The sequence below is a fragment of the Psammomys obesus genome, unplaced genomic scaffold, assembly GCF_907164565.1.
Source record: "Psammomys obesus unplaced genomic scaffold, mPsaObe1.curated_primary_1811, whole genome shotgun sequence".
In the NCBI taxonomy this organism is placed as follows: domain Eukaryota; kingdom Metazoa; phylum Chordata; class Mammalia; order Rodentia; family Muridae; genus Psammomys; species Psammomys obesus.
Window position 1 is genome coordinate 5,049,528 of NW_026596034.1, and position 17,218 is coordinate 5,066,745.

At 46.2% G+C, this 17,218-nt stretch overlaps 2 protein-coding genes across 4 annotated transcripts in view; one reads left to right on the plus strand and one right to left on the minus strand.

Moving 5' to 3' along the window:
• The window catches only part of Adcy7 (adenylate cyclase 7), a 38,392-nt gene extending 29,413 nt beyond the window's left edge, over nt 1-8,979 (plus strand). The window contains exons 16-26 of the mRNA XM_055620902.1: nt 726-810; nt 1,045-1,170; nt 1,908-2,006; nt 2,654-2,829; nt 3,475-3,643; nt 3,838-3,993; nt 4,227-4,373; nt 4,918-5,022; nt 5,221-5,335; nt 6,380-6,504; nt 6,661-8,979. Coding sequence (XP_055476877.1) covers nt 726-810; nt 1,045-1,170; nt 1,908-2,006; nt 2,654-2,829; nt 3,475-3,643; nt 3,838-3,993; nt 4,227-4,373; nt 4,918-5,022; nt 5,221-5,335; nt 6,380-6,504; nt 6,661-6,807 — 1,450 coding nt within the window. The 3' untranslated portion in view covers nt 6,808-8,979. The remainder of the gene's footprint in view (nt 1-725; nt 811-1,044; nt 1,171-1,907; nt 2,007-2,653; nt 2,830-3,474; nt 3,644-3,837; nt 3,994-4,226; nt 4,374-4,917; nt 5,023-5,220; nt 5,336-6,379; nt 6,505-6,660) is intronic.
• The window catches only part of Brd7 (bromodomain containing 7), a 33,810-nt gene continuing 24,212 nt past the window's right edge, over nt 7,621-17,218 (minus strand). Inside the window, exons 13-17 of one of the 3 annotated variants that reach the window (XM_055620905.1) lie at nt 15,853-15,909; nt 13,087-13,201; nt 12,720-12,863; nt 11,655-11,798; nt 7,621-8,076 (exon numbers count right to left, since the gene is read on the minus strand). In XM_055620905.1, the coding sequence (XP_055476880.1) occupies nt 8,051-8,076; nt 11,655-11,798; nt 12,720-12,863; nt 13,087-13,201; nt 15,853-15,909 (486 nt within the window). In that variant the 3' untranslated portion in view covers nt 7,621-8,050. Of the gene's footprint in view, nt 8,077-11,077; nt 11,310-11,654; nt 11,799-12,719; nt 12,864-13,086; nt 13,202-15,852; nt 15,910-17,218 lie in introns of those variants that run through there. The other 2 variants (XM_055620904.1, XM_055620903.1) reach the window with 2 other exon arrangements.

The window sequence follows — 17,218 nt, forward strand, 5'->3', positions numbered from 1 at the left end:
CACACACACACACACACACACACACACACACACACACACACACACACGGGCTAACTAGCAACCAGGTATGGTGACCTAGGCCTGTGATTCCACAGCACTCAGTGGCAGAGGACCACTACAAGTCTGAGGCCAGCCTGGTCTACATAGCAAGTTCCAGGTCAACCAGGGATGTAAGACCCTGTATCAAAACCAAACTAAATAAAATACTATTTATTTTATTAAATACATTTAATTTTAAGTATTTAATATTAAAAAATCATAAATGGATGCTTAATTTTTTTTATGTGTGGTATTTACCTACATGTGTGCATTTGCACCACAAGGCTGCTTGGTGCCTGAGGCTGTCAGAAGGGGGTGTCTGATCCCTTGGATCTGGAGTTATTATTGATGGTTGGAAACCACCTGTAGGTGCTGGGAACCAACCCTGGATCCTTTTGCAAGAGCAATAAGTACTCTTAACCACTGAGCCCCCTGTACAGATGCTTTTGTGTTTTATGTGTCTGACATGGTTCCAGAGGTTCATGATGAGACTCAGGTCTTAGAAACGTGGTCCCTAGGGGGACTTGATGACAGCCTTGATCTTCATGGGTTGTTTGTGGGACATTTGGGACAAAGGAATCCTTTGCTGGATGCAGAATATCCACTGGGGGAAGGACAGATGACCACAAGCTGGAGCACTGGGCCTGGAAGAAGGGACCTGGACTCACATTTTCCCTCCTTTCCAGAATGGCAACTCTGGGCATGTCCTTTGGGCTGGTGGCCTGCCTTTTGGGGCTGGTTCTAAGCTTCTGCTTTGCTACTGAGTTCTCGGTGAGTGGGTTCCCGAGTTCAGTGGACACCTCCTCATCCCTCTGGCCTGTCCATCCCTAGCAGTCTTGCTCTGGGCAACGGTTGGGTGCCTAGTCTAACCTCTGGGCTGATTGAGTCCCTCCAGGTTGTCCCTAAGTCCCCAGCCTCCCAGGCTGGTTAGTACCATCCATCCTTCCTGAGTAAGGCTGTCCTTTGTCCCAGCTGCTGCTTTGCATGACTTGTCCCTCTCCACAGAGGTGCTTTCCAAGCCGAGGCACACTCTGGGCCATCTCGGAGAGTGTGGAGACGCAGCCCCTGCTCAGGCTGGCCCTGGTTGTTCTGACTCTTGGCAGCCTATTGACTGTCGCCATCATCAACATGGTGAGTTTTGGGGCCAGGACAGCAAAGCCCTAGCAGGGCTGTGTGCCAAGGGTATAGCCAAGGGGAAAGGGACTGTCTTTGGCCTGGGAAACCCAGATTCTAGAATCCTAGTCTTGTTACCTGAACAGCTCCATCTGGTGTGACCCCTGCATAGCTCTGCAGTGATCTGTGGGGTCCCCAGCGCGGGCTTAGAGGTGCTCACCCTTCCAGGAAGGGCTCGAGGCACCCAGCAACTCTACAGGTATGTGCTGGGAGCCAGCTCCTCCTTCCCACTCTTTTGGACTCATTTTCCTCAGTAAGGGACAAGACTTGCCCTCTGCTCCACATCATGCACTGGTGTAGGAACTCACCCCTGCCTTATGCTCGCTCCTTCCTTTGGAGCAGAGGTCTCCTCCACTGTGCCCCTGATACTGCATGCTGCAGTTTTGGGAGTGTGCTCTCATGACCCCCTCTTAGGGTCCAGAAAGAGGGGAATCCTGAGGGGGCTGGTCCCAGCCTTTTCCCATGCCTGCCCTGGGCTGCTGCTGCTCCAGCACGTCTGTTCTATATCCCTCTCCTCCCCAGGTACTCCATACCTGGTGGTTGCTGTGGACATGGCCACTCACTGGGCTCAGCAGAGAGCCTAGCACCCAGCCTCAGGGTGCCTTTGGTGCCCATAGTTGTCTTGGGTCACCTCCCTTGGGCCTGGCAGGTCTGAGTCCAAGGATATACTCTAATGGCAAACTGTCTTCCCTTAGCCATTGACACTTAAAGCAGGCCTAGAGCATCCTGGAGACAATGAGACAAGCCCACTGGCTGCAAAGAACAGAGTTGGGATCCCGCGTGAGCTCCTTCCGGTGAGAACGCTCATCCTGGCTTCACCCAGCACTGAGCCCCTGGCTCAGTCCTCTTGGGCTCCTGTTCTTACTGGGCCTGTCTGGCCAGGGTGGAGAGCTCATGGTTTGAAGTCTGAGTCTTGAGACTGTGGAGAGGAATACTGAGCCTAGTGTCTCCTAGTGTACATGGAGAAGGCAAGGTCTGGGCAGCCAAGCTTGTTCCCTGCCTGCCCCAATCCCAGGAAAACGGGAAACTGGGTCTTGTCTGTTAGCTCTAAGCTGTGGGGTAGGCAGGGAGTGCAGATCAGTTTCAGGTGTACTAGAGGGTCTCTTTGGGTCACTTTTCCTGCACTCTGAGAGGTTGAGGCCTTAAAGGAATAAAGGGCTGGGCCCAGGGCAGCTGACATAAACCGAAGTCTGTGCCTGGAGAGGCCCAAGACAAGAAGAGGGGCCATGAGAAGTGGCAAGACTAGGGGTGACCATCACACCAGTGCCATGCAGCTTCTGTTCTGATCTCTGCTGGAAAGGGGAGCGTTGGGCCAAGGGTAGTACAGACACCTGGCCTGAGCCTCTCAGCAGGAGGGAGGGAGCCGGCAGTGAACCGATGCTAGCCTGCTCCAGGCATGCCTCCCACTGACTGACACAGGACATTGTCCCCTCCTCCCCAGTACTACACCTGCAGCTGCATCCTGGGCTTCATTGCGTGCTCTGTTTTCCTGCGGATGAGCCTGGAACTGAAGGCCTTGCTGCTGACAGTGGCCTTGGTAGCCTACCTGCTGCTCTTCAACCTCTCCCCATGCTGGCATGTTCCAGGCAATGGCACTGAGACCAACAGTACACACAGGTGGGGCCCGATCTGTTGGCGCCTCTCTAGCCCACAGCTGCAAGATGCTTTGTTTTGACCTAGCATCTGGCCAGAGTGTGGTACATCTCTGTCCACAGACCCACTGGAGCAGACACTGAGCAAATGGTGTGGTTTCTACTCTCCATGGACAGTGACTGTTCAGGCTCCAGGTCTCCAGCAGTCAGAGCTGGGTGTACATGGCTAACTGATGGGTTCTTGGGAGAGGTCCTGGCAGTCAGGCTCCTACTGTTTCTGGGCTATAAGAAGGGAGCCTTGAACCAACTTACTCTGGGTTGTGGCCTGGGTCACCAATGTCAGAAGTGCAGACTGCCTGTTTCCTCCTGGGCAGGTGCACTCCTGTGGGTTGAGGAGGGCTCCGCAGCCCTCAGGGCTTGGGACTGAGAGAAGGACTTCGCTGTCTAGCATCCCGTGTGGTTAGAAGCTTGAGGTCCCAGAGAAACCATCTGCCTTACTCTGGCCAGGTCCTTATGTTGGTCTACAGTGGCTGTTTTGGCTCCTCAAGGGGAGCTCTTGGCTGCCTTTGGACCCTCACTCGGCAGATGGGCCTTCCGGAGTGACCCAGAAGTCCCCTTGCTGAGGCTTCTTCCCTGCACAGCTGCAACTGTTTACTCCCTACCCCCTCAGGACACATCCGCTCCTGTCTGCTGCACAAAGCATGCACAGCCACGCCCTTGCTCTGGGGGCTCAGGTGATGGACCCCTCCCCCAGCAGATGTTTAGAGCGAGACCTGAAGACCATGATCAACTTCTACCTCGTGCTGTTCTATGCCACCCTCATCTTGCTGTCTAGACAGGTGTGTAGGATGCTTGCCCAGCCTCTGCGGAGGGTTAGGATCTGATAGACCTGGCAGAGGCCTTTCACGGAGGGGCTGGTCTTGTTGTGCACAGGGCTAGGCGGGTGGGCAACACTGCAGGTAAGCTGGTCCAGCACCCTAGGTCCCAGCCCTGGGTGGTGTCACAAGTTTGACACTGGCTCCCTGGTTTGCAGATTGACTACTACTGCCGCTTAGACTGCCTGTGGAAGAAGAAGTTTAAGAAGGAGCACGAGGAGTTTGAAACGATGGAGAATGTGAACCGCCTCCTCCTAGAAAATGTGCTGCCAGCGCACGTGGCTGCCCACTTCATTGGTGACAAGGCAGCTGAGGTGTGTGAAGGGCGGGGTACTCTAGGAGCCTGTGGGCAGAGCCGCCCAGTTCAGGCAGAGCCTAGGCTACTCAGCAGTAGCCCTGCAAGTGTGCTGGGTGCAAAGGCAGCTTGCAAGTCAGAGGTCTGTGTCTACCAGCGGCTGAGGGCAAGATGCCTCCCCTCCCTGGCCTTGACTTGTGAGCCCCCGGGCCAGCGGTCTCAGAATCCTGTTTCTCCCCTGGCCTGCTGCAGGACTGGTACCATCAGTCTTATGACTGTGTCTGTGTAATGTTCGCATCTGTTCCGGATTTCAAAGTGTTCTACACTGAGTGCGATGTCAACAAAGAAGGGTTGGAGTGCCTTCGCCTGTTGAATGAGATCATTGCTGATTTTGACGAGGTACAGCCTGCCCAGGGTGCACAGGGGTGTGCAGCTTGCCGCCTCTGTGGTGGGGAGGGCAGGAGACTCAATGCAAGAACGTAAGCTCAGCTATGTGTGAGGCTCTGGCTTCATCCTTGGTCCTGTCAGCAGCTAAACAAAACATGAGGCCAACTAGCTGGAAACTATTCCATTAAATAGCAAGAAGCTAACTTTTATTAAATCTTTACTGGGCAGGTGCTAACAGGTAGATTTAGGTCCTTCCAGAACAATTCTGATTCAGGCTAAGCCCATGCTGTCAACCATTTCAAGAAGTCAGTTTGGGATGAACTTTGTGGGAGACACTAACCTACCTCTAAGTAAGAAACTGATACTGGGTAGGTTGTTCTTAAAAGGATCGGAGTACAGAGAAGGAAAGGGATGAGAAAATGATGGGGGCTGTGTTCTCACCTGCAGCCATGAGCTCAGACGGCTGGGGCCATGTTTGGGCTATCTGCATTGTGTATGGGAGAAGGTGGGCCTTCTTCCTCTTCTCAGCACCAACGCTACCATGTTTGTTTTGCAGCTGCTGCTGAAGCCCAAGTTCAGTGGTGTGGAGAAGATCAAGACCATTGGCAGCACCTACATGGCCGCCGCAGGGCTCAGTGTCCCCTCAGGACATGAGAACCAGGTACCCCAGGCCCGTGTGAAAGTCAATGGTACAGGCCTTCCCCCAGTCCCATCACCTTCTAAAGGCTGTGTCAGGGGGCCTCTGACTTTTGTGGCCTAGCCTGGAGACCCCTGGTGGGGGCAGGAGCTCTATCCCCATGGGATGTGTTTGCGCTCTGTCAAGGCTGCATAGAGTGGGTATGCAATCCATGTCCTGCAGGACCTGGAGCGGCAGCACGTGCACATTGGTGTCTTGGTGGAGTTCAGCATGGCCCTGATGAGCAAGCTGGATGGAATCAACAGGCACTCCTTCAATTCCTTCCGCCTCCGAGTTGGTGAGGGCCACAAATGGGCAGCTCAGCCTTGTGCACACCCTCTTGATTGGAGGGTGTCCTGGACCCTCGGCTATGAGGTTTCAGCAGACTTTTGATGTTATCATTGACACTGACACTCCCTTGCATAAGCTCATGTTGTTACCTTTGGGGGTAGAAAATGTGTACGTATGTGTGTGGGTGCATGAATGCACATATGTAGGCCAAAGGGTAATCTCAAGAGCTGATTACTTTAAATTTAATTTTATTTATTCACTTTACATCCTGATCATAGCCACCTCCCTCCCTCCTCCCTCTACCCCCTCACTCGCCCACCCCAGTATATCAAGCTGCATCAGGACTGTCTCTGGGACCTGGGGCTTGCTAATGTGGTCAGGTTGTTGGACCAATGAGCCCAAGAGATTTGCTTGTGTCCACATCCCCAGTTTTAGGGTTACAGGTGTGTCAACACTTTTTAATGGGGTGCTGGGTATCCAACTCAGGTCCTCATGTTTTTGTGACAAACTGAGCTGTCCTCCCTAATTCCTTTTTTATTAAAAATTTAAAATTAAAATTTAAAACTAAAATGTGGAGGTCAGAGAACAACTTCTAGGAGCTGGTTCTCTTCCCACTGTGTGGATTCTGGGAATTCAGCTCAGGTCATGAGACTTGGTACCATCTTTACCTGTTGTGCAGTCTTGCCAGCCACCAGTTTCTTACCTTTGAAAAATTTAATAATATATAACTATATCAATGCAGGGCCAAAGTCATGGCTGCAAATAAATGATCTTAAAAACAGAGAATAAAACAAGCTTATTAAACCCAACTAGTCATAATCAGTTTTAAGGGCAAGTAGTTAAAGCCTACTTATTTTTGTTAAAAATGGAAATTGATAGGGAAGAGCTAATGAGTCCAAGAGTATGGACAAGGGATAGCTGGGATCTTTCATGCCACAAGGGCACCATAACTTGGAGAATAATTCCAAGGAAACCTGCACCCTTGTTGCCATTACCCCTCTGTGGGCTCCCTTAGTGTCACTATACATGGCTAACTGTAAACCATCTTAAGGTATAAACCATGGGCCTGTGATTGCTGGAGTGATTGGAGCACGGAAGCCTCAGTATGACATCTGGGGAAACACAGTCAATGTTGCCAGCCGCATGGAGAGCACTGGAGAGCTTGGGAAAATCCAGGTAAGAGTCCACTGGGAAGCAGAGTCAGGGGGCAAAGACACCATCCCCAAAGAAGGTGTCCTGTTCTAGCCATCACTGTCAGGAACAGACAACAGACACACTGCTTCTTAACCATCCCTTTGCTCTCTAAGACAGGACTCTTTTTTTTAATTTTAGGTCACAGAAGAGACGTGCACCATCCTCCAGGGACTAGGCTATTCTTGTGAGTGCCGAGGGCTGATCAATGTTAAAGGCAAAGGGGAGCTGCGGACTTACTTTGTGTGTACAGACACTGCCAAGTTCCAAGGACTCGGGCTGAACTGAGGTGTCTGGTGGTCAGTCTCCTTCCCTGAGGGAGTCAAGAATGCAGCCCCATGACAGCTGCAGATGGCTGTGTGGCTTCTTTGGACTTGCACTACAGGATGGCTCTGAACTGTGGGTCAGATTCTGTTTGAAGCAGCTACTAAGTTGTACACAGAACCTCTTAAGCCTGTGCAGCTCTAATTTAGCTGGATAACTGGCTTACTTCAGGCTGTCTTTGTTCCCAGGGTGCTGGGGAAGAGATCTTAGTGCATGACCAAGACAGACATCCACTCTGGTGGCCAGTGAACAGCGTATAAAGGGAGACAAACCGTCTCCTGGTTACAAGAGGCTCAGCCAGGCTGTCTAGTGGGGTTGAAGGCTCCCTTCCTCCCATCGATAACCATCATGGGATGCTAATCTCTCATAGGCATTCTGGCAAATGGAGTTGAAAACATTGGCAGGTAGTCTCAGTTGAGAAAAACTTCTAATTGACACTTGTCACTTTTTACCATCTCCAGCTTACATTGGAAATGGACATGTCATTATCGGGAATTTTATCTTTACTACTGACTGTTAGATGCCACACAAGATCTCCTTTCCAGTATGTTTTCTTTTCTTAACCACCTGACTACATGTAAATAGGACTGTTGTCCAACGTCAGTTTAGAGTTCAGTTTTTAGCTTGGCTGCAGGGAAAGAGTTCTGAGAAATGGGGCTCATAGCAAGATGCAAGAAGCAACAGAGCTTTGGATCTGCAATCAAGCACTTTTGGTGCAAGTCTTCTGGGACAAGGTTCAGGAAGATCAAACTCTAGAAATAATGTATAACATGACAGTTCTTTTGTCTGCACTTTATTTTTTTGGAGACAGAGTCAGCCTAGGTTGGTCTCTTTCAACCTTCCTGTTTCAGTCTCCTGGGGCTTCAATTACTCATGTACACTACTATGTCCAGCTTTCTTTCCATGGGAAAGCCTGTATAGAAGGCTTGGACAACCTGTGTACCCCTTGTCTTTCCTTCAATCTTCTGAGCTGACTCTGCATAGCTTCAAGTACAATCTACCTGGCGAGAACACGTGTTAAGGACCTTAGCCTGTGAATTGAGGCCCTTAACAAATGCCAAGTTGTTCTCAGACAAGTCAAGGCAAAAGCCAGCTTTGTGAGATGGTGTCTTCCCGTGCTCCAGACCATTCAAAATGAGAGGACCAAACATCCCACTCCTTCTTGGAAATGACTCCACTGCCACAGAACTTCACCATGCCATGGTTCTTAGCTAGCAGTCACCAAGGAACCTCCTGAAGAACAGAAAATCATGCATACAGGAGTCTGCGAATGATGTGAGGGCTGCAGCTAGGGTGCCCGACCAGGGTTTACCTGGGACTTTGGTCCAAGGATGAGTAGCCAGGGGTGCAGAGGGGAGGGAGACAGGGCCTTCTGCCTGTACTGTGCCCTGTGAGGCTTTATCAGCCCAGGAAGAAGGGCCGATTCAGTTTGCACAAAGGAATCTGGTAGTGGCTAGGGCTTCCCAGCAAAGCTCTCCTGGGGAGTTAGGAAAGTTCCTGCTGACGTCACAATGCAGTTCAGACGAGAGCAGGAATAAACCTCCCGAGGCTGACACATTTCTACTCTTCCAACAGCCAAGTTTCTTTTTCCTTCTAGCAATTTAGTTCAAGTTTACAGTCATACATTTTTCTGTATTTTCAAATGAAGCACTGTGCTAGGACTAGTTTTAAGTTATTTTTTAGGTCATAAAGAGTGTAACTGACAAAAAAAAAATCACTTGGGAGTTATGTACACATACTTGTTTTTTTTAATTTTCCAAGTAATTTCTTCACAGTTGTCTTATCATTGGAACTTTTTTTCCCCCCAAACCCTTCTGTGGGTCAAGGATTCGTTTCAGGATTTCCACTAAGGTGGCCTTTGCTGGCTACAGATAGTAACACCCAAGTCCTCTGGCTTACTTAAGGACACTTCCTGACAAAAACTGATTATTGCTGTTTACTTTGTGGATAACAGGTTACTATGCTGAGTGGGTACAAGCAAATACCTAATGGTCTGTTCTTTGTGTACTATTTACCAGTAACATGTGTCTCAGTGTTTTGTTTCATTTTCATAAATCATCAGTGCCTGGGTCCTTTTTATATGTTCGACCAACAACTGAAAAACATGAATTGAATTAAAGTATTTCTGGGTCTTCAGGAGCTGACTCATGCCAAGTAGATCACTGGGTGAAGAACTGGTTATATATTTGAGGCAAGGTCTCACATAACCCAGGCTGAATCTTCTTGTGTCTACACCTAGAGTGATAGGATTACAGACATGTGCCACAATAGCCAGTTTGTTTGTGTGTTTGCGTATGTGTGTATGCATGTTCTTGTGTGTTCAGGCTTGCATGTGTAGAAGACGTTCTTGGGTGTCAGTCCTCATCTTCTACCTTGAGCCAGTTTTCTGCTTCTGCTAGATTCTCTGGTCTCCACCTCCTCTCTTCCGCTAGGAGTGTGGAGATTACAGACAGGTACTGCAGCCAGCCTTCTTTTACTTGGGCTCTGGGGACCCAAACTCAGGCTATCAGGCTTGTACATGAACTTTAGTAACTGAGCCACCCTCCGCCTGCAGCTCACCATGATCACGAATGCTAGCCAAACACTCCACCAACAGACCTATGCCTCTCAGCCCCTAAACTATATTCTCTATTAAAATCAGAATCTAAAAAGACTTTATATAAACATACTTAAGTTGACTTTTTTATTCTATTACAATGACGGTCTACGAAAAAGTCACTCTAATTTCTGGAGAGAAACAACTTTCCTTTACAGTCCTTGTTCCTGCTTAATATTAAATTTCTTTTAAAGTTTTATTTATTTTTATTTTATTTGCATTGGTCTTTTGCCTACATGTATGTCTATGTGAAGGTGTCAGATCTGTGAGTTAGAAACAGCTATGAGCTGCCATGTGGGTGCTGGGAATTGAACCTGGGTGTTCTTTGGAAGAGTGGTTAATGCTTTTAACCACTGAGCCATCTCTCCAGGCCCTAATGTTAGTCTTTCTGTCTGGATGTTTTGCAGACAGGCTCTGTAAGGGTGCTAGATCTGCTCACTAAACTAGGTTCTGGGTGTGGAAGTGGGTGTGCACAAGTGCTAGTGCCTGCAGGAGGCCAGAGCTGAGATCCCCTGGAGCTGAGCTTACAGGCAGTTTTGAGCAATGTGGACGCTGAGAACTTAACTTCTGTCCCCTTCAAGAGCAGTACGTGCTCTTTCTTAGCTGCTGAGTCATATCTCCAGCGTTCCCATCCCCACTTTTTTTTTTTTAGGCAGGGTCTTATATAGCTCAGCTGGGCTCAAATTCATAGCAATTCTCCTGTCTTAGTCCCTCAAGTATTGGGACTACAAGCATGAGCTGCCATACCCAGCTCGCTATTTAAACAGGTTATATCATCTTAGCCCAGTGATGTGTGATACAATATAAGGGGACATATCTCATGGTCTCCTACTTAATCTGCTTGGTCACTTGACCTTCGTAATTCAGAAAAGAGAAATGATTCAGGGGCACAGAAAAACACAGGCGGCCTTTGGGAAATGAAGCAGAAGCAAGCTCTTTTTTAAGCTCTAGACTCTAATATGACTAAAGATGACTTGGTTCATCTTATTTGGTGTATCCTTTTGCTCCAAGTAACTGGAGAATAAAAAAAAAATCTGCTAGGCATGTTTTATCGCCATGAATCTCCTAGGCAGGTCTTTGAGTTGAGGCTAGCCTGGTCTACAGAGTTAGTTCCAGGACAGCCAGGACTACACAGAGAAACCCCGTTTCAATAACACAAAAAAACCCAAACCAAACCAACCCAATCCCCTCTCAGAGTTTTCCTCTGACTTCTAAACATACACCATGGCATACATGCATGTCCCATATTTGCATAATAACAATAATGATGATGATGACGGCACACATGGATGTGCCCATATAAACATAACACACATCCAACAACATGATAATAAAAAAGCTGAGTCTTGTCAGTTAAACCAGACCAGTACTAGTGGTAGTCTGTGAGGCCATCAGAATGGCCTGCTCACAAGACTACTTTCTGAATCATTCAGATGAGCTTTGGGAAGGCAGCTCTTACAACTACCAGCTTATAATGAATGTGGTAAATGTGAAAAGTGGGAGAATTAATACATTTTGAGGACCTACTCCTTTGAAAGAAGATCATGAAAATGGTTAGTGTGTGTGTTCCAGGCGTCCATCCTTAGACCCAAATCAGAGTAAGGCAAGGGGCAATTCAGCTGACACGCCAGCGAGGCACACAGTCCCAGGTTCAGCTTTATTTCCTAATACAAGTCCAATCTCTGGAACATTAAAAGGAACTGTTCCAAAGCTTAATTAAAACACAATTTACAAATAGTTAATATCTTCTGAAAAGCACCTCCAGGTTCAGGATGAAAAAATATATACATAATATAATCAAATACCAGGCTAGTTCAGCTCCTGCCAGGCCCACACTCAGCAGTACTGGTCTCCTTAGGTTCTTCACACTCTGAAGGAAGAACATAGCACTCAGCATTTTGTCCCACTGTGCTGGCATCCAGGAAAACCGCTGCTGCCAGCCCTTCACACCATACTCATAGCTAAGGAGAAGCCTTACACTAAGTCATCACTGCAGCTTTTGACAAGTGTATCACATCTATTAATCCATCTTTAAACAAGATGGAAAGAAAACTAAAAGATGCCATGACAAAAACCATTACGTTGTATGTTAATCTCAAAAATTAAAACAAAGCAAAACCAAACTAGACAAGGGTCCTTAAAGTTATTTTAAGGAAAAGGGTCGATTTTCCTTTTATTCACAAAAGTCTCCCACCCACAGAAACAGAGCACCTACCTTCTGTCAAATCTACGAAGCTGTTTCCCATGATGGGGGAAGGAACAGAAATTCCCATTGCTTTTCGGACTCCATGTATGCTTACAACATCACCTGGAGTCACTTGCTGTGTGAGTTCTTTAAGGTTATTGGTTACTTGTTCAGCTAGGAAAAACAGGAGGATAAGGTCAAGATACCGAAATGGTTCCTTAGTCATTTTCCTCCCTCCCTCCCTCCCTCTCTCCCTCCCTCTCTCCCTCCCTCCCTCCCTCCCTCCTTCCTTCCCTGAGACAGGGTTGTTCTGTGTCGCCCTGTCTGTTCTGAAACTTGTTCTGGCTGGTCTTTTGATCTCAGAAATTCACCTACCTCTCCCTCTCAAGTGCTGGGATTAAACACATGTACCACAACTTGCCAGCAACATTTTCTTTTAAAGAGTCTTACTATAAAGCCCTTGGTGGCCTTGAATTCACAGCAATCCTCCTGCCTCAGCCCCACAGGGGCTGGAATTTTAAGTGTCTGCCACCTAGATGTGTACATGTACACAGTGTATCTGTCGAATGTTTGTGAGCATGTGCACATGCGTAGGGATGCTAAAAGTCAGTAAGAGTAGTCTTCTTCAGTTACTTGCCATCTCATTTTTTGAGATGGGGTCTCTCATTGAACCTAAAGTACACTAACTTAATTAGGTTGACCAGTAAGCTCCAGGGATCTGCCCTTTCCACCCTCTCACTGAGGTTGGAGATGCACGCCACTACACCTTCCCGTGCTGGGGATCCAAACTAAGGCTCTTATGTTTTCACGGCAAACTCTTTGCCAACTGAACATCTACCTAGCCTCTCATAATTAAAACAAACAACCAAAAAAACAACCCCCCAAAAACCAACAACAAAAATCCTATAAAGAACTGGAAACACATAAATGCAGAAATCTTACATTCATGTAGGATTTCATTCGTGTAGACTTAGTTTGAGCGCCAAAGTTCACACGGTGTTCACTGTAGTTACTCTATAGTTACTGCCACTTGCTGGAAGCCTTTCTTTCATGCACCCAGCCCTGCTCTACCTGCCATCACTGGGACAAACATACCAAGGTACATTTCTCTGTAAGAAGGACCCAAAAGACAGATCATATTGGGAGGAGGCCTGGTGCTCAGCCGCTCATTCTGTGCCTCTTGGAGCTCCCTGAGTAATCTTGTAGTCTCATCAAGCTTCCTCTGGAACACCTCAGCCTCTGTGTGGTAAAAAAAAAAAAGACACTGAAGAAAACAAAGACAACCTGTGTTTGCTCTAGGCTCTGCTTTGGTTAGCTTCTACTCCAGTTAAGGCCAACAGTATAGCTATGCTCTATTCGTCTCTGAACACAGTTGGCCAACATTTTCCTGTAGCAGACATTAGGTTAATTAGTGTTGACATGGAAGGGCAGTTTCTAGCAACCTGTGGTTCTAAACACTTACCTTCAGAGTCAAAGACTTCAGCTGGAGCACCAAAGTTTGTTACTGCTTGCAGTGCTGTGAGCCTGTCCTGACTGCTGGACTCCAAGCGCCCTGTTGGCTCTATTTGTGTATTCTGCTGCAACAGGACAAGAAAGTTAATTATTTGAGTTTGCTAAACCATGACGGTGCCAAGTAAAAATCACTAAGATGGCTTGTGCTTATAAACAAAGTTATTCCACCTAGTCACCTTACAGTCATAATTTTGGCTCTATCTTCCAAGAGTTCTTTTAAAATGCTGTTCTCAAATCTTGGCCAAAAAAGCATCCATAAATCCACACTTCTTTGTAATGACATGACAGCTTATGCAATTCATATCATTTGACTCATGTATCAACCATTCTAAAGACGAAGTACTAAGAGTCTGTCACTGTCTAAATTGTTACTTTTGGTGACTATGGCACTGCACTTTCAGCCCAGCCATTCCATACTTGCTATTTGCCCTTCTATAGATCCATAGCATTAGCAGCTCCTTGGCTTACCTCAAGCCCCAAAGCTAAGCCCCAAAGCTAGGCCCTGCATGGAAGAACAAAGTCTCAAGAGTTTTATTTTTGGAATCCTAAGACTCAGAGTTTCCGTAACATCAATCCAACTTTTAAGGAATGTATCACCCAATTAAGAAGTAACCACAAGTTCATGGACCAATTGTACTTGGGTGATGACAACACCTATCTACACATGGCTGAAGAGTGGGCAATGCAGAAATTGTGCACTTGTGATTCACCATTGCAGGTGGACCCTTACAACTCTATTCCAGTCTTTTTCTTATCCGATTCCCTTTCCCGTACTTTCACTAAACACAAGATCTTGCTTGGATCCTCTTTCCCTGAGGACTGCATGGCTACCCAAATACCATCTACTTTATCTGGATCTCACATCACAATTTTCCCTTCTTTCAGTTAAAGCTTGGCTTGGGTTTGTTCTATCTTTAACATCCCTATATAGTGTCCTCAAGTTGAGCAACTCACTGAGGTCTACCCTTTGCCTCTACCATTTTACTGAGTTTGCTCTGATTAAGGTTATGACCGACGCTTCCAAGGGCCCCTCACTGGGCTTATCCGCAGCTCCCAATCTTGCTGAATATGTTCCATTTCTGCTAACCATCCTTTCACAGGATTCATTTGTTACTCAACATTGGACATCTCCAAGGGTCTATCCTTCAACCTCTTCCATGCTCTCCCTGGAGAGTATCACTTGTATGGCTGAATAAAATTAATTTTTATACACCTGTCAGATTCACACCATAGCCCAGACTTTGGACTTCCAGGCCCAAACTTTCAGTAAAGTCCCAAACATGCCTGTCAAAACAAACTCTTATTCTCTCAAAGGTCGGGTCCATAATACTATCACCTACCTCACACACTAGGTCTTGTCAATTTTTTATTACATCTCTCTTTTGTATTGCTGAGGAACCTCTTCTGGTGTATTTCCCAAGTTCAGATTCTCTTCCTTTATATTGATAGGCTAAGTTACTTTTTGCTTAAGACAAGTTCCACAGCCCTTTTCTTAAACAAACAAACAAACAACAGCCGAGTGTACCATAGCCCAGGAATTGAGAGGCAGAGGCAGGTGGATGGACTTCTGTTGAGTTCGAGGCCAGGCTGCTCTATAGAGTTAGTTCCAGGACAGCCGGGGCTACACAGAGGAACCCTGTCTCAAGAAAACCAACCCAACTGAACCCAAACAACAACAATAACAAATAAATAAAAAATCAGGGTCTCTGTAGCCCTGGCCGTCTTGAAACTCATCTTGTAGACAAGGCTGGCATTGCACTCAAAGATATCCACTTGCCTTTGCCTCCTGAGTGCTGATATTAAAGGCATGTGTCACTATGCCCAGCAAATCCTACTGCTTTTGAATGGTCCCCTCTCTTCCTAATTTATCAGAGTAGCCCATCTTTTATCTTCCAGGAAACATTGCAGTGTTTTAGCACTGCACAGAGGAATCATCATTGGGTTTCCACCCATACAGTCTGACTACATGCCTTCCTCATTTTGGGAACCCTGCTGTCTGAGCTCAGTGAGCATGTACCCTGCCTTCCAGGAGAGTAAATGTCTCTTCATCTTGCCAGGTTTGTTCTTGCTCCTGAGAACAATCAGTTGCCCAACCTTGAGTGAGCATGCTGAACAGTTACACTGTGGTAATGGCTTTGAGCTCCCTTTTTAAAATTCCTGTTTACTAATGGGGTGTAGTGGTGCATGACTTTAATCTCAGCACTTGGGGTGGCAGAGGCAGGTGGATCGCTGTGAGTTCGAGGCCAGCTTAGTCTACAAAGCAAGTCTAGGACAGCCAGGGCTACACAGAGAAACCCTGTCTTAAAACAAGCAAACAAACAAACAGACAAACAAAAAACTCATCTACTACATGACGTACTTATAAACTCCCCAAATTACTTTTTACTTCAGATAACCAATTAATATATTTTTTATAAAAACAACCATTTTGTGTGTGTGTGTGTGTGTATGTGCAATACATATGCCATAGCTATATGGTATTTGGGAATTCAAAGGAGAATTTCTGTGGGGTCATTTCTCTTCTTTCTAAAGGTTGAAGAGTCTAAGGATTAAGATTCTAAGGACTAAACTCTGTCCCAAGGCTTATGTGACAAGTATCTTCACCTGCTGAGCCATCTCACCAGCCCCAAGCAGTATGGCCAGCTTAAAATAGATAAAGCCTAACCATTTAGGTTTCTTAAACTTATTCTCCACTTAAAGAATAAAATATAAGCACCTCTGCTTCTCTTGCTGTGTCCACTGCTCTGGTCTGGCCTTCATCTTCAGGTGATGACTGTATGGATAAAAGAAAACTTTTTTATGCAAACAGAATATGTGCAAATATCAAGGTAAATAGAAAACTTTGCAGCAAGAGAAAAGTAAATGGAAAATAAGAATATATGTATTTTAAACAATTTACTTAGTTTTATGTGCACTGGTGTTTTGCCTGCATGTATGTCACAGTGAGGTATTGAATCACTTGGAGCTGTAGTTACAGATAGCTGTGAGCTGGGAATTGAACCTACATCCTCTGGAAGAGCAGCCAGTGCTCTTAACTGCTGAGCCATCTCTCTAGCCCCAAGAATATATTTTTAAACTCAACTTAATTAATATAGTTATTAGCATTGTAAGTCTTTATGAGTTTTTAGTGATGCTACAATCTATGCTTGATTATACATAGCCAAGTGTGTTGGTACATGCCTATTAACTAGTAATTGGAGGCTGAAGTAGAAGTATTTGAGAAGCTTAGGCTGCACAGACTCTGTCTCAAAAAAAAAAAAAAAAACAAAACAAAACATGTTTTTTTAAGAACACTGTTATATTGGTAAACAGTATATAAATGACTAAACAGAGTCTTCAACACATTGAATCTTTGATAAGGATAGGAAGAAACGTTAGAGATGAACAGACCTTAAAGAAGCAGTATTCTGACAGTAGAGGCTTACTATAAAATCTGCACGTGCCACAGAATGCAGATGATCCACCATGACTGCAAGCATATTAGTATAATTCATACATAAAAAGACACACATGTAGCCTGGTGGTGGTGGCGCACACCTTTAGTCTCAGCATTTGGGAGGCAGAGCTAGGTGGATCTCTGTGAGTTTGAGGTCAGCCTGGTTTACACATGAGCTCTAGGGCAGCCAGGACTCTTATACAGAGAAACCCTGTCTTGGGGTTGGGAAAAACACATCATGGACATCAATAAAAGTGTTAGACTTTTTTGAAGGTTTATACTGTGATTCAGCCCACTTCCAATTTCTGAAAATTGTAAGCCATATAACTTTTGTATGTGTAACTCTTGTCTTACTTTCTAGGATAAATTGTGAAAAGGGAAACTGCTGGATCACAGGGCAGAAAATTTAATATATTTTAAATATATTGCTACTGCCACCAAATCAAAGCAATTCAATTTTAGTTAACTACTAATTCTAATTAGTTGCGTGGAAGGACGAAGAACATTTATTTTTAAACAGATGAAAAGGTTAGTTTCTCTCACGTTTAATAGAAAAGTAACTCATGTGGTAGGATTCTGAAGCAGAAGCCACTGAATTTGAGGCACTGACTTGACTTGCTAAGTCACCCAAGCAAACACCACCACC